Below are 16926 nucleotides of genomic sequence, written 5' to 3' on the forward strand. Positions count from 1 at the left end.
TTTTTGCGCTTCACTGCTGTAAGAGGCTTCTCTGTTTGAAGGAGTATTTAGCACTACACTTTCCTTGGATTAACAACCTCCCCGGTTATAACCAAGTAAAAATTCTCTTGCCTCTTCTTTCTGTTCTGTTTAGTTAATTTACTTTATGCAAGTGTTATTCTGTTGAAAGTTCGAGAAGGGTTTCATTATATTATTTTTCAGGTTATTCAACCCCCCTTCTAGCCGACCCCAGCGGTCCAACAGAGAAAAAGGTCGGCGGGAGCGCACAAGGAGATCAGATGGCTGTAGGTGTGAGGTGGAGAAGGATGGAAGACGATGACGCAAGGGGGAGGGATGAGTTTTGTACTCGTGGAACAAGAGGAAGCGAAGCGTCGACAGGTTGGGAGAGACAATCGGGTTCGAGGAAGAGGAGGAGCTCCACGCTATGAGAGGGAGAGGCAGCGTCGGGCGAGAGGGGAGGGAGATGGCGCGGGTGAAGATGGCTAGGGCATGAGGAAATGAGAGAAAATGAAATATTATAAACTTAGGTATCTCTAATTAAATTCTAGGTTAATTCCTTAATCAACTCCCACTTTTGGATATTCCAAACAAGCTTTTCCCAAGCATATAAACTCATCTCCTTAAAATACGTCATCCGAGCTCCGAAAATTTTTCAAAAAATCCCTAAAAATTTCCTTATAGTTATCCATCATTTTCGGTATTTTACAATATCAATAGTACATGATTGTAACGATAGTGTCATCAAACAGGAATAAGATGAAGAAGTAGATAAAAGATATCAAATAGTACATTCCACTAGTTGTTTTGCAATATTTTACAGATGAAGTATCATATCATGTTTTCTAAAATGTAACCTATCATATCTTAGTCCAACACTAAAATTGAATATAAAGCCAGAATGTTTGAGGTCATTTAGCTTTAAATTTTCTCTCTGAATAACATTTGGATACCATTAATATATTTAAAATTTTGTATGACAATATTAGCATTACATATCTTGTTACAAATATGGTATCTGGAAATTAATTTTTATTTTTTAAAAAACAAACATGTGGTGAATTGACAACAACTTATTTTCTATATCTCCATGTATGATAAGATTTCAAATACCTTCACCACACCATTAATAAGACAATGATTTCTTATTGGCATCCAAACTCAACATATTCATCACCTCTATAATGTCATTAAGTATGTAAGAGGATGGCATCTTTGTTACAATAGATAATGGATCACTTCCCAACGGTCTCATGATTTACCTCCATATAATCTAGAGACGAATTGTGAAGGAAACTTGAGATGAGTGTAATTACCTTAATTTTGCTAAAAAGCAAGGGGTAATGATAGCAAAAGTAGTAGTAATGAGTCTCTTCGAAGACATCCAATAAAATTGGATACAGAAAAGTAGTAGTAATGATAAAATTTACATATCTATAAAAATTACAATTGTCAACAAGAGCTTAACATACAATTCATATTAGGTATGCAATTATCATAATTCTTATTGTCACCATAATTCTAAGATTGCATGCCATAATTAATATCATCATAATTTATCACATTGTATACATGCAACTCGTAAACAACTTGTATATATGGGCTTATTTGGCTTCAACAATAACAAGAACAAATTATTTCCCTCTTTCTCCCCCTTTTATTTCTACGATAATAACTTAGGCACACAACAATATAAGATATCAGATAGTACATGATTGTAACGATACTGTCATCAAATAGGAATAGGATGAACAAGTAGAGAAAAGATGATTTCCTTCATCGAAGTGTCAGGTTCTGTGAATCCATCGCCATGCTTGTATATAACTTCTGTACTTCGCGTAAAGTGGAGTAATACTTCAGTTACTTCTCTAGACAATCCAGTTGCAATAAGGAGCTCCTCGTTCATAGTCTTCCATGCATCTTCAACAAAGCCTAGGAGCTTCTCACATGCAACATCTTCTGATGTTCCATGTTCCTTCATATAGCAATCTACTGTTGAGGCAACATGTATCCTCTTTTGTTCTCGCTTCAACCCAAAAAAAGAAAAAGGTGTCTATCAAGCATATATAAATTTGCTATGTTCTAGGGTTCCTATTGGGATTATAAATTCCCATACACAAAAAAAAAAAAAAAACTTAAGTTATGGTTACTATATATATATATACCTCCTTTGAAGCTATGTCATTAGTGATACGGGCAATTGTTCCACAAGCTTCTGCGATCTTTGGTGAGCCTTCGAACCATTCAAATGCTTCCTTTGTGGCCATTGCCTCCTCCATGCCACTCAAAAGTACGCAGGAAAACAAGATAAATCCAACACTTATGATTGAAACACGCATGTGCTCTTCTAACTTGGGCACATACTTGTCATCCCTCCATTGGCATTCCTTGAAGTAAGTTTGAGCTTGAAATTTCCACTACACATAGTTAATTAACAGAGAATAATTATAACTAAGACCTGGTTATATATATATATATATATATATATATATATATATATAAAGTGGGAAAAAATGTAGCTAGGAAGCATAGACATACATGTTCCTTGAGGTACAATATTCGAAACGTCTCCTCCGGTGCAAGTTCATTTTCAAATTCCTGAAAAGTGCTCAACATTTTGAGAAAGAAATCCCTTAAGTATTCTGGTAGTTGATCTACTGCACTAGAGCTCCACCTGCATGAATAAAAAATTGGTTGTTAATCTTAAAAAAATTAAAACGTGATTTAATTTTATTGTAGTTACAGTTCACAATAGATGTCAATCATGCCTTTGGATTGCGTCTGTCAGTAGTCGACTCTCTTCTAGTGTGCTGTAGCTATCGTAGAAGTCATCCAAGACAGTAATGAACATAAGTAGCTTAGTCGCAAACAGTCGAGCACGAGAACAACTGGGTTCATGACGTATCACCATCAACCAACAGAAAGATTCCACCACCCGGTCTCGAACAAAATTTAGATGCATAATGTCTAAATTCAGATTCTTCCACCACCTGCATGCATGCCAGTGTCATATATAAGTAGGGTGCCTTTATAAAATGGTTTAAATACTCACACGTACATCAAAATATGTGACTCATTTTACCCAAAAACTTACGTGCATATTTCCTTGAGCTCCTCCTGGTGGAGACGTTGTAATATGTTGAAGTCCAACTTTGCAAGCTCGAGTATTGTTTCATTTAGTGTTGGTTCATCTTGGTAAATAGGGATGTAGCTTCTTGTGAAAATTCGTTTCATGCTTCGTTGAATAGGTGTCTTGAGAGTGAGAGACACTAACTTTGCAAATGTTGGATTTAGATCTTTTAACAAAGATGTAAGATTATCTTTAGTAAAAGAAATGGCTTCATGGAGTAGAGTCTCTTTTTTAGTTCCAAGGTAAGCCGCATTATATAAGCTCAGGAGACCCTTAGCATCATCTTTTAGTTCTTCCATAAATTTTCCCTCATCCTTGTACTTTTTAAATACATCTGCATTATATATTATGCACTAAATATATAAATAATCATGTAAAATACCAAAAAAAAAAAAAAAGGCAAATAACCATAAGAAATTTTTTCAGAATATTTAAAAATTTTCTGAAAATTTTTCGGATCTCGTATAATGAATATAAGGAGATCAAATATTGGTCCACGGAAAAGCATGTTTAGACTACGCCATTTAAACGAGAAAAAAAATTTAATTTTCCTTTTCCTTTTTATTTTTTTTTTTTCCCCCCCCCCCCCCCCCCCCCCCAAAACCCATGCCCTAAACTCCGAGCCTCTTCTCCTCTCACGCCCTAACCGCTCCTCCCAAACCGGCGCCGCCCTCCCTCACGTCACTTCCTCTTCTTCTCCACGAGTACAAAAGCTTCGAACCCGAGCCTTCCCCTTGCGTCGATTCTTTTTCCCCTTCTTTCCCTCTGCCCTAGCCGTCTCCACCATCGTCGTCTCCCTCTCGCCAGATACTAGCCACTGCCGCCCACTTCGTGTGAGACTCACCAACAACGTAGTGGCCGTCGTAGGAAGTGGTGCGGTCGGCCTGAGCAAGGAGCCCGAGTCCTCTTCATTGTGTCTCCATTGCACTCTCCGATTGCAAGCCACCCGAGCAACCTTCTCTTTCGATTGTCGAGTTCCGTTCGACAGTTGCCCCCTCCGATTCGCTCATCTCCTCGCGCCAAGCAACATTGAGTCGTGCCCTAGATCTCGCCACTGCACCTCTGCAATGGGCAATCTTTAACCAAGGGCAGAGAGTCGTGCCTTAGCCGTCTTCCGCTCGCCACTGGCTACTGCCACAACTGATCGGCCGACACCACCCAGAACCCCTCAGCACCTCTTGGCGCAGCCGACGCCTCGCCTCTCTTCACTGCGCCGATTCTGCCAGAGAGGGAAACTGCCGGTTGGGTAAGTCTGTTTACTTTTGGGTTCAAGATTCGCAGAGGTTTGCGTTTTGATATCATTATGGGAATGGTATAACTGTGAAGAATGCCTGGCAGTGGTTCCTAGGTAGTGACGGCAACAAAACTGTGATAGCAGTAACTCCGGCCACAATTTCTAGCAGCTACCCTTCTCCAGCAGTCACTTGGCTGTGAATTTGAGGTAAGAGAATTAAGTTTAGGTTGATAATGCTAGTTGCAAATCCTAATTGGAAGGTGAAATAGTTAGAATTTGTTTAATTCAAGAATTTTAAATATAAAGGAAGGATAATATTATTAAATATGTTTGGAGATTTTTATTTAGCTATATAGCTAAATACATTATGTTTGATATCATAGGACTTTGATTCGAGACGGTGTCTCGACGAGGAATCTATTTTGGATACGATCCTCTTATTGGAAGTGGGTACCTTGACTTATCTATTTTGATATGTCATGTTGATATGCTTAGTAATATTTAACAAATAGTAATATTTATGTTCATTTTTGCATCGGTATATCATTATCTATTACCTAAGCATGCTGTATTTATTTTCTGTTGTTGCATTCATGTTCCTTTGATTATATATGACCTTAAGGTAATGACATACCATGTCTTATTATGTTCAGGACATTGATTTATTTTATCATACCTGACCTATGTACCTAGATCATATTATTTGATCCATATATCTTTGGTACACATTTTGGTAGAGATGGATATGATCAGGATATTTCCATGCTTAGTGTTATACATCATCTCGCATGATTGCATGCTGTGCGATTGTTGGCTCTATTATTATTGAGCACATCGCTAGTTACATGGATCTGCACACACAACCACTCATGGGTTAGTGGTTTTTATCAGGCAGGGTGTGTTGCAGCAGGTTGCTCTATCAAGGGCTCCGTTGGTACACTCATGGGTAGTATGACACTGCATGGTAGCAGGATAGGGATCCCTCCTTTGGATTGGCTCAGGGAGATGAGAGCATTGAGCTCCCTCACTTATGATTTGGGGTAAGGAGGATAGGTGTACTCCGACAGCATCCCGTCCACTCGACCACTCATCAGGAGCAGTGATGGCAGAGTGCACGGTTGTCACAGCCCTACCCATTCGGTCTCACCATCGTGTGTGAGACGACTGACTGCAGTAGGGGTTACCAGGACATGTCATTGGCATCATACGCATTGATGCTTTTATTGCTTGTGTTTGCTGTACTTTATATGCTGCATATTCGGTGGATGCATATGTTTGACATGTATACAGGATTTATAATACTCTCGGTCTGACGACCTTGTTATCCCTTTACCTAGGTCCTGGTTAGTACTGATACTCCTGCTCACAGTTTTGCATTTTTCATATGATATATATCCAGGAGGCTGTACACATATTTATTATTAGTTGTTATTTTTTACTATGCATGTCAGTAGTTACCCATTGAGGAGTTGACTCACCCCGTTGATAATACTATTTCAGGTTGCGGCTGTCCGAAGGATTTCCAATCGCTAGTCCCCCTGCAGATCGCAAGGATGTTTGTTTAGTCTTTTGGTTTTTCTTATTATACTATCTATACTATGTTTTAGACTTGTATCTTTTTGGCACTTGGATCTTGTATGGTCCTTTATTTGTCGATAGAGTTTTATTTGGATATGTTTTGCTACATATCTGCCTGGACAGCAGAAGAGGTGAGTTGATTTTATTTGCGTCATTGTGATTTGAATTTTATGGGTGTAGTTGAGTAGGAATATGATTTGAGTTTTATGAGCATAATGGAGTAGGATATTTGGGATGATTTTCCTTATCGTTGTTTTAGTGGATTGTGATACTAAACTGCGTGGTATGTTATTATACATATGTTACGGCCGTGTTGGCTAAGGAATCTGGATTGATGTAGTCAAGTTTCATATTGTCATCCGTACAGGGGAGATGCTGCCGAAATTTCTTCTGGAAGGGATTCTCCCGAGGCGTGACAATTTATTTGGTATCAGAGCCAAGTTCCTGATGCTTGGTATTCGGATTTTGGTTTTGTGTGTTAATCTGATACCAATTTATTTGGTATCAGAGCGGGTTACGATACCTGCTTTTCGTGTTCTGGATTTGAAAGTTAGCCCAAGTTTGCTAGTTAACTTGGATATTTATTTTTCGGATTTGTACGGGTTTCCGTCGATTTTCTCGTACGGGATTCCGAGGTTATATGTGGGGACTAGACAACGGCGGAACATCTCCTGATGCCAAATAGGTAAAAAGGTAAGTTTATAATTTTTGTTACTTTTGGTAATATCTGAGTTATAAATTAACAGATATGAGGAGATCTACACGGGCAATATCTGCGAGACGTGGTGTTGGACGACCACGTATGAGGACTTTGGAATCTCTGGCAACGGACTCGCCAGAGATCCCTACTAGGCTTGAGCCTGTCGGTTAGGGACAGACTCAAGATACTATGGGTGTGTCGGGCTCTCAGACTCTGGTGGCTTCGTTAGAGGTACCCACCCATACCGTACACACTGTACCACCCGTCGCAAACCCGATACCTCCACCAGCAGAGGCTGCGGCGTACCCGGCACCACCGCCACCTGGACCTACCGTGTACCCGGCACCAGCGGCACCCGCACCCCCAGTGCCTATAGTGTACCTAGCACCCTCACTAGCGGTACCGATTGTGCCATTTCCGGTACCACCACCTACCGTACCTCCAACTGCGGCCACTCATATCGATCCTGCAGTACCACCAATGGTATATGCCCCAGTTTATGCAGCAGCACCGAGAGTACCTCCCCAGGTATATCCAGCGGTACCACCTGTAGTACTAGCTCCAGTGATTTTGCCAGTTTCCGCGACGATCCCTACCTACCTCACTAATATCATCGTGGCACGAGTCCGGATTCTAACATTAGTAGAGTCGATGAAGAGTCGATTCACATTATTCCGTGAAGAGACTGATTCGAGTGTGACCCAGTCCTGGATTGAAACTATGGAGCGGACCTTCTTCTACATGGCTTGCTCCGAGTGGGAGAAAGCGGAGCAAGCTGCTTTCCATCTATGGGATGAGGTCGACACCTGGTGGGATATGCAACGTTCCATTATAAACGAGCAGAATATTACCTGGGCGAGTTTCAGAGAGGCTTTTGAGAGCCGGTATTGTCCACGAGCATATCAGATGACTCGTCGGTAGGATTTTCTAAGTCTACGGCAAAACAATCGCTCGGTGACAGAGTACAATGCGAAGTTTAATCGGTTGGCCAGGTTTTGTCCAGAATTAGGTGCTGAGGACAGGTCCCGTATGCTTCAGTTTATCTAGGGATTGGATGAGCATCTGCAAGTAAAGCTTGCCAGTTTTGGAAATTCTTCCTATTTAGAGACATTGGAGAGAGCTCTGATGATAGAATCAGCTTACTAGAGAGCATACCCGGACAAGAAAAAGAAAAAGACGGATTGGACATCTAGACAGATCCAGCAGCCACAGGCTACACAGCAGCAGAGTGGTCGTAATCGGACAGGTCAAGGAACTTCTGCGGCATCTGGTCAGCCTCATAAATCGAGGCGATTTTCATTAGGACGTTTTCGGCGTCCTCAACAGACTAGGAAACAACCCGCCGGTGACATCCATTGCGCCCGGTGTGGGTCCAGAGAGCACACCACATCAGCCTGCACCTTAGGACAGTCAATTTGCTATTATTGCAAACTGCCTGGGCAGATGAGCCGAGATTGTTCGCTGAAGGCTCAGCATATTGCTTCCGGAGTTTCTGGTTATGGAGTTTAGCTCAGTCAGCTAGGGACTCAGCGAGGAGGGCATAGAGCTCAAACTTCGCATCGCCAGTAGAGGATAGCTCCCCCTGCAGTTACTGCTTGTGGCATGCATGGACAGGAGCACCCAATGCCCTCATAGTACCACAGAGTTCTGTCGTGGGATCTCTATATCAGTTGCAGCCTCAGCCCCTAGTCCAGTATTGGCAGCCCTAGCCTCTGGTTTAGTACCAGACGCAGTCACAACCACTAGTACAGTATCAGTCGCAGTCCTCTCTTCCACCTCTGGCCTCGTATCCAACACCGCCTCAGTGGCCGACTCTTGCCCAGATGTAACCGCTGCTGGTAGCGCTACCACCTCCACCTCCGCCAGAGACTGGACGGATTCATGCGGTCACCATAGAGGATGCGCAATGGGCCGACGGATCCATTTTCCGTGGTACAATTTTCATTTATGCCTTATCTGCTGATATGCTGATAGATACTGGTAGTTCGTATTCTTTTATATCCAGTACCTTTATGAGGGAGATTGGTAGATTACCCACTATTAGACCATAGCAACTATCCATCTCTCTACCATCCGGTGATACTTTGGACGTCACCCAGGAGGTCAGAGGTTGCCCGTTAGACTTTGGCGACAAGATACCTATGGTAGATCTTTTAGTACTGGAAATGGTCGAGTTTGATATTATTCTTGGCATGGATTGACTGTCAGCATATTATATCATTGTTGATTGCCAGACGAGGGTGGTCACATTCCAGCCTCCGAACCAACCCTCATGGGATTTCACTGGCATTAGAGACGACGACATATCGACTATTTCGGCGATTCAGGCTCAAAAGCTGATGTCACATGGTTGTCAGGGTTTTCTGTTATCTTTGATTAATACTGAAGATGGCAGTAGTTCTCAACTCTCCGATGTTCCAGTAGTTCGAGAGTATCCGGATGTATTTCCAGAGGAGCTACCAGGTTTGCCTCCCAGAAGCAAGTGGAGTTTGCTATTGAGTTGATTCCGGGAACCACGCCGATATCGAAAGCTCCTTACCGTATGACACCAAAAGAGTTGAACGAACTGAAGGTTTAACTCCTGGAACTTTTAGACCGGGGATTTATACGCCCTAGTGCTTCTCCGTGGGGTTCTCTGGTATTATTTGTCAAGAAAAAAGATGGTACTCTGAGGTTGTGCATAGATTATAGACAGCTGAATGCAGTGACCATCAGAAATAAGTACCTCTTACCTCGGATCAAGGATTTATTTGATCAGCTCAGAGGTACATCAGTGTATGCTAAGATTGATCTGCGGTCCGGATATCATCAGTTGAGAGTCAAATAATCTGATATTCAGAAGACAGCATTCCATACCAGATACGACCATTATGAGTTTTTAGTAATGTCATTTGGGCTTACCAATGCTCCAGCAGTATTTATGGATTTGATGAACCGCGTCTTCCTGGAGTATCTTGATTAGTTTGTTATCATTTTCATCGATGACATATTGGTTTACTCGCGTTCCGAGGAGGAACATGTGTAGCATCTTCACACAGTCTTGGAGACTCTTCGACGACATCAGCTATATGCGAAGTTCAGCAAGTGTGCCTTCTGGCTATCTTCAGTCAGTTTTCTGGGTCACATGGTCTCTAACCGAGGTATTTCAGTAGACTCTCAGAAGATAGAGGCTGTCACCAGCTGGGAGCAGCCGAAATCAGTACAGGAGATTCAGAGTTTCTTGGGGCTGGCAGGATATTACAGACGTTTTGTTGTGGGTTTCTCCCACATAGCTATGCCACTGACACGCCTGACCAAGAAAGGCGTGAAGTTCACGTGGTTCGAGGCCTATGAGACCAGCTTCCAGGAGCTAAAGTGGAGATTAGTGTCGGCTCCAGTTTTGGTTTTGCCCGTTGGAGAGGATGGATTCGTACTTTACACTGACGTATCTCTTTAGGATTTGGGCATTGTTCTGATATAGCACGGCAGAGTAGTCTCCTATGCTTCTCGTCAGTTGAAGGAGCATGAGAAGAACCACCCAGTATGTGATCTGGATCTAGCCACCATCATCTTTGCTTTCAAGATTTGGCGGCATTACCTTTGACATTCTCACGGATCATAAGAGTCTCAAATATATTTTTATCCAGAAGGAACTAAATCTCTAACAGAGGAGATGGATGGGGTTCCTAAAGGATTACGATTGTACCATTAGCTATCACCCAGGGGAAGCTAATGTGGTTGCCGATGCACTCAGTAGGAAGTCCAGAGGGACTTTGGCTTGCCACCGAGCTTCAGTCACGGACTTGATTCAGGGTTTCTCTGAGTTGGGCCTTGAGGAGCAGGGACAGACAGAGCAAGGTCTTTTGGTTACTATGGTTGCTCAGTCGTCGATCAGGACGAGGATCTGAGAGGTCCAGGCCAGTGATCAACATTTTCAGTTCATTGGCAGCCAGATAGCTTCCGGGCAGCAGACAGGGTTCACCCGAGATGATGCGGGTATTATATATTTTCGAGGTCGATTATGCGTACCTCCATCTCACCCGGTCAGGGAAGAGTTACTTCAAGAGGCTCATCGCTCCTGATTTGCTATCTACCCAGGCGGGACCCACATGTATCGGGATTTGAGGCGTTCCTATTGGTGGAACAGCATGAAGAAAGACATCGTGGAATTCGTAGCAAGATGTCTTGTCTATCAGCAGGTGAAGGCTGAGCACCAGAGACCTACCGGATTACTTCAGCGGATTCCTATTCTTGACTGGAAATGGGAACACATTACCATGGATTTTGTGGTGGGTTTGCCTAGGACATGACGAGGCCATGACACAATTTGGGTAATCGTTGATCGATTAACCAAATCGGCGCACTTCTTAGCGATCTGGAAGATTGATTCCCTGGATCGATTGGTAGATTTGTATTGCCGAGAGATCATGAAATTACATGAAGTTCCTTTGAGTATTATTTCGAATAGGGACCCTCGATTCACGTCTCAATTCTGGCAGAGTCTACAGCAGGCCTTGGGCACTCAGCTTCGTTTCAGTACAGCTTTCCATCCGCAGACTTATGGATAGTCAGAGCGGACCATTCAGACTCTAGAGGACTTGCTGAGGTCTTGTGTATTGGATTTCGGAGGCAGTTGGGAGAACCATTTGTCATTGGTAGAGTTCACCTACAACAACAGCTTTCATTCGGCTATCCAGATGGCACCGTTTGAAGTGTTGTATGGTAGGCCTTGTCAGACACCCACTCTCTAGGAGGAGGTTAGGGAGGTCCAACTGCTAGGGTCTCATAGCGCTCAGCATGAGGTAAAGTTGGTCCGTACTATCAGACAGAGGATGTTAGAGGCGCAGGATCGTCAGAAGAGTTATGCTGATTGGAGACGGAGACCCTTGGAGTTCTCTGCTGGCGACCATATATTTCTACGAGTCTCACCCACAAAATGGGTGAAGAGATTTGGCCTCCGAGGTAAGCTAGCTCCGCGATACATGGACCTTTCTAGATCTTGGAGAGGATTGGAGTAGTAGCTTACCAGCTGGCACTACCACCGTCCCTGGCAGGTGTTCACGACGTATTCCATGTGACTATGCTGAGGAGATATATATTCAACCCGACACATGTGCTAACAGATATCTCAGTTCTCATTCAGCTTGACGTTACTTATGAGGAGGTTCCGGTACGGATCCTGGACCGAAAAGAGCGTCAGTTGCAGAACAAGACTATCCGGCTGGTTAAAGCCGGATGACAACATCATTCGGACGAGGAGGCTACCTGGGAGCTCGAGGATATGATCCGAGTTTGATACCCCCACCTTTTTTACTTGAGGTATGTAAGTTATATTTCCATTCAGCATTTATACTATCTATTTACTTTTAGTACTTGCTGATCATAGATAACGAGAATGTAAAATATCGAAAAAAGTGCAAATAACCATAACGAAATTTTCTAGAATTTTTAGAAATTTTCTGGAAATTTTTCAGAAATCGTATGACGAGTTTAAGAGGATCAAATATTGGGCCCCGGTAAAGCCTGTTTAGGCTACCCCATTGAAACGAGGAAAAGTTTGGTTTTTCTTTTTATTTTCTTTTTCTTTTCTCCCCCGCCGAACCCGTGCCCTAACCTCCTCACGCCGAGCCTCTCTTCCTCTCATGCCCTAACCGCTCCTTCTCCCAAACCGACGCTGCCCTCCCTTGCGTCACTTCCTCTTCTTCTCCACGAGTACAAAAGCTTCGAACCAGAGCCTTCCCCTTGCGTCGATTCTTTTTCCCCTTCTTTCTCTCTGCCCTAGCTGTCTCCACCACCGCCGTCTCCCTCTCACTAGATACTAGCCACTGCTGCTGCCTGCTCCGGCCGATCACCTGGGCATCATCACCACTTCGTGTGAGACTCACCAACAACGCAGCGGCCATCATAGGAAGTGGTGCGGTAGGCCTGAGAAAGGAGCCCGAGTCCTCTTCATCGTGTCTCCACTGCACTCTCCGGTTGCAGGACACCCGAGCAACCTTCTCTTTCGATTGTCGAGTTCCATTCGGCAGTTGCCCCCTCCGATCTGTTCATCTCCTCGCTCCAAGCAACATTGAGTCATGCCCTAGATCTTGCCGCTGCACCTCTGCACGGGACGATCTTCAACCAAGGGCAGAGAGTCGTGCCCTAGCCGTCTTCCGCTCACCACTGGCTACTGCCGCCGCTGATCGGCCGACACCGCCCAGAACCCCTCGGCACCTCTTGGCGCAGCCGACGCTTCGCCTCTCTTCACTGCGCTATTCTGCCAGAGAGTAAAACTGCCGGTTGGGTAAGTCTATTTACTTTTGGGTTCAAGATTCGCAGAGGTTCGCATTTTGATATCATTATGGGAATGGTCTAACTGTGAAGAATGCCTAGCAGTGGTTCCTGGGTAGTGACGACAACAAAACTATGATAGCAGTAACTCCGACCACAATTTCCAACAGCTACCCTTCTCCAGCAGTCACTTGGCTGTGAGTTTGAGGTAAAAGAATTAAGTTTAGGTTGATAATGCTAGTTGCAAATCCTAATTGGAAGGTGAAATAGTTAGAATTTGTTTAATTCAAAGATTTTAAATATAAAGGAAGGATAAGATTATTAAATAGGTTTGGAGATCTTTTATTTAGCTATATAGCTAAATACATTATGTTTGATATCACAGGACTTTGATTCGAGACGGTGTTTCGACGAGGGAGCTATTTTGGATACGATCCTCTTATTGGAGGTGGGTACCTTGACTTATCTATTTTGATATGTCATGTTGATATGCTTAGTAATATTTAACAAATAGTAATATTTATGTTCATTTTTGCATTGGTATGCCATTATCTATTACCTGAGCATGCTGTATTTATTTTCTGCTGTTGCATTCATGTTCCTTTGATTATATATGACCTTAAGGTAATGACATACCATGTCTTATTATATTCAGAACATTGATTTATTTTACCATACGTGACCTATGTACCTAGATCATATTATTTGATCCATATATCTTTGGTACATATTTTGGTAGAGATGGATAGGATCAAGATATTTCCATGCTTAGTGTCATGCATCAGCTCGCATGATTGCATGTTGTGCGATTGTTGGCTCCATTATTATTGAGCACATCGCCAGTTACATGGATCTGCACACACAACCACTCATGGGTTAGTAGTTTTTATCAGGCAGAGTGTGTTGCAGTAGGTTACTCTATCAAGGGCCCCGTTGGTCCACTCATTGGTAGTGTGACGCAGCGTGATAGCAGGACAGGGATCCCTCCTCTGGATTGGCTCAAGGAGATAAGAACATTGAACTCCCCCACTTATGATTTGGGGTAAGGAGAATAGGTGTACTTCGACAGCATCCCGTCCACTCGGACACTCATCAGGAGTAGTGATGGCAGAGTGCACGGTTGTGACAGCTCTACCCACTCGGTCTCACCATCGTGTGTGAGACGGCTAACTGGCAGTAGGGGTGACCAGGACATGTCATTGGCATCATACGCATTGATGCATTTATTGCTTGTATTTGATGCACTTTATATGCTGCATATTTGGTGGATGCATATGTTTGACATGCATACAGGATTTATGATACTCTCAGTCTGACGACCTTGTTATCCCTTTACCCAGGTCTTGGTTAGTACAGATACTCTTGCTCACAATTTTACATTTTTCATATGATATATATTCAGGAGACTGTACGCATATTTATTATTAGTTGTTATTTCTTACTATGCATGTCAATAGTTATCCGCTGAGGAGTTGACTCACCCCCACTACAACAAAAATGTTATAAGACAACACCCCTACGACAACGGTTTTAAGAGAAAGTGTTGCGTATTTGCTCAAAGACAACGGTTTTTGCCAAAACCGTTGTCTTTGAACTCCCCATTAAATATAAAAGACAACGGTTTTGTGAAAACTATTGTCATTGAGCGACTTCTTTTTAAAATGACAACACTTTTTACAACGATTTTATAAACCATTGTCTTTATCCGTGTTTTTAGGGGTTACAACAACAGTTTTGATAAAACTGCTGTATTTGACTTTGGTCTTTTTTCCCCTCGGGCGCAGTTTTTGCTTTCCCTCTCTCTCAATATCTTTTTGGCGCCGTGTCTTCCCCTTCGCGTTCAACCCTAGCCATTTTTCTTTCCCTCTCCTCATACAATCTCTTCACGCCGCCGTCGACCGACCGTCCGCCTCTGCTGGATCTTCCTCCCTCTCCCGATCCTGCCCAAAACACTACCAGGTTTCGCACTCACCGGGCCATCTTCACTGCCGTCGGAAGAGGAGGAGGAGGAGTTGATTTGTCTGCTGAAACGGCCAGGGAGGATATTTAGCAGCTCGCGCTCGACGCACCGCAGGTGGAGCATTTTTATTTATTTTAATTTTATGTTCTATGATTTGTGTTTGATTTCATTGGGTTGTTCCAATTTCTCGTAGAAAGCCATAAAACCTTGCAGTTGTCGATGTTGGGCAAGGAACTTCGGCAGGGAACTTCGATCGATATATTTTAGTGTTTAGGTTTTCTTGAAACCAATTAGATTTATTTGGTTTTTCCCGGAGTGGGGCTAGCCGTCCGTCTCCAAGTTTTGATCTTTTATTTATACTTTGATTTGGATCAATGAATTTGTTTGCCAAAGATTTGTTTGTTCTTCTACCTGGGTTTTCATGAGGCTAACGTGAAGGTAAAAAAAATCCATTTACTGTACTCCGACTCATCTTCTTTTCCTAAACGTTGAAAAAGAGACTGTTAATGTACTAGTGGATGTCTTTCATGAGCAAATAGTAGGAAAATACAAAAATGAAAAGGAAAATATTGGACAAGTGGTCGTGCTTGATTTTTTTTTACTTTAAGATTTAGAGTGAAGATGTGTCTTTTTTTTCCACTCTCCGTCCATTTATCAGAATTTAAGGCAGAAGCAAAGCCTTAAATTCTGTTCTTATATTTACGTCTATGCATTTCTTCCTCAGTGCTACTTCTTTTATTAGAAAAAAGAAATCATAGCAGGAGAGACTCCTACCTTATACTATTATTTTGTTCATCGTCTCCCCCTTCGTCATAATATCTCTACGTTTTCAGTCAACGCACCCAAAGACCAACCTTTTTGTAAGCTACAAGCCACGTGATTAAGGAGGTAATTCTATTGTGTTTACTTTCAAATCTACAATGGAGGCTACGTAGATGTAAAATGGAAGAACTCATGTGGATTTCTCTTTTTAATGTTTTCCTTCTTTTAATAGTGTTACAAAGATGATTGATGCGGAAGAGATATCCCAATTGTGGAGTCCATTTCTCAATTATCTCATCAAATTAGAGAAGGAGCTGAAATGCTTCATATGGTAGTGTTATTCAGTCATTCTAAGGCTTCAATTCTCTAGCTTCAGTGATAAGAATAATTTTCTTTTCATTTGAGAGTTTATTTAGAATGAAATAATATGTCTTATTATCGTTTATTTTCTTGCAGCAATGGTTTGCTTAGAACACCAAAATTATTACCTTGTAATCACATAGTTTGCAGGTATTTGTGTTCATTTCTGTGTTATTCCAAATCTAATCATAGATAATACTAAATACAAAGTTATTGCTCTGAGCGTATTCAGTGACTGTATTATCACTCCTTTAACCAGTGAACGTTCTGTTTGCCTTTCTTGTCAAAACCCTTTTCGATACGAAGGTATAAATTTGTTACAATTAATACACTACAAGAATTTTTGCATTCAACAACACCCAATAGACAACGCTTTTTAATAAAAACGTTGTCGTTCTTTGTTTTACAACGCTTTTAGTGAAAAGCGTTGTCTATGGTATTTACTTTTTACTAAAGACAACGGTTTTTAATGAAGTGTTGTCTTTAGTGTTGTTGTTTATGGTCAAAGACAACATTTTTTTAAAAAACGTTTTTTAAAGTGTTGTGTATGTTTCCCCTAAACTCACTTAAAATAAATTCGCAGCCCTCGCTTTGCTAAACTCTAAACCCTCAACGCGCGCGCGCCTTCTCCTCACCACTCCTCTCCACGAGTTCTCCTCTCCTTCTCCTCTCCACGAGTGCCTTCTCCTCTCCTTCTCCTCTCCACGAGCGCCTTCTCCTCTCCACTCCTCTCCACGAGCGCCTTCTCCTCTCCTTGCCGCGTGATCTCCTCTGAACCCTAATCTCGACCCAAACTCCTCACGCAAAACTCCTCACGCCGGCCCAACTCCTCCAAGTCGAGATCCCTAATCTCGCATTTCCCCATCTCCTCAATCAAAGTCAGCTTACCCTTCCTAATCTTCTCACGGCTCCTCAACTCCTCTGAACCCTTCGATCTTAGTTCCTTCCTCGCA

General features: G+C 42.6%; 1 protein-coding gene and 1 long non-coding RNA gene across 2 annotated transcripts in view; one reads left to right on the forward strand and one right to left on the reverse strand.

Moving 5' to 3' along the window:
- Window positions 1-1579: 1579 nt before the first annotated feature.
- The window catches only part of LOC121974761 ((S)-beta-bisabolene synthase-like), a 35400-nt gene continuing 20053 nt past the window's right edge, over window positions 1580-16926 (reverse strand). The window contains exons 3-7 of the mRNA XM_042525981.1: window positions 3092-3461; window positions 2766-2987; window positions 2536-2671; window positions 2163-2414; window positions 1580-2023 (exon numbers count right to left, since the gene is read on the reverse strand). Coding sequence (XP_042381915.1) covers window positions 1730-2023; window positions 2163-2414; window positions 2536-2671; window positions 2766-2987; window positions 3092-3461 — 1274 coding nt within the window. The 3' untranslated portion in view covers window positions 1580-1729. The remainder of the gene's footprint in view (window positions 2024-2162; window positions 2415-2535; window positions 2672-2765; window positions 2988-3091; window positions 3462-16926) is intronic.
- On the forward strand, window positions 3745-6198 carry LOC121974763. Its single transcript, XR_006110089.1, has 3 exons — window positions 3745-4373; window positions 4466-4568; window positions 5862-6198. It is a non-coding gene; the product is annotated as an uncharacterized LOC121974763 (long non-coding RNA).

This window comes from Zingiber officinale, chromosome 4B (assembly GCF_018446385.1).
Source record: "Zingiber officinale cultivar Zhangliang chromosome 4B, Zo_v1.1, whole genome shotgun sequence".
In the NCBI taxonomy this organism is placed as follows: domain Eukaryota; kingdom Viridiplantae; phylum Streptophyta; class Magnoliopsida; order Zingiberales; family Zingiberaceae; genus Zingiber; species Zingiber officinale.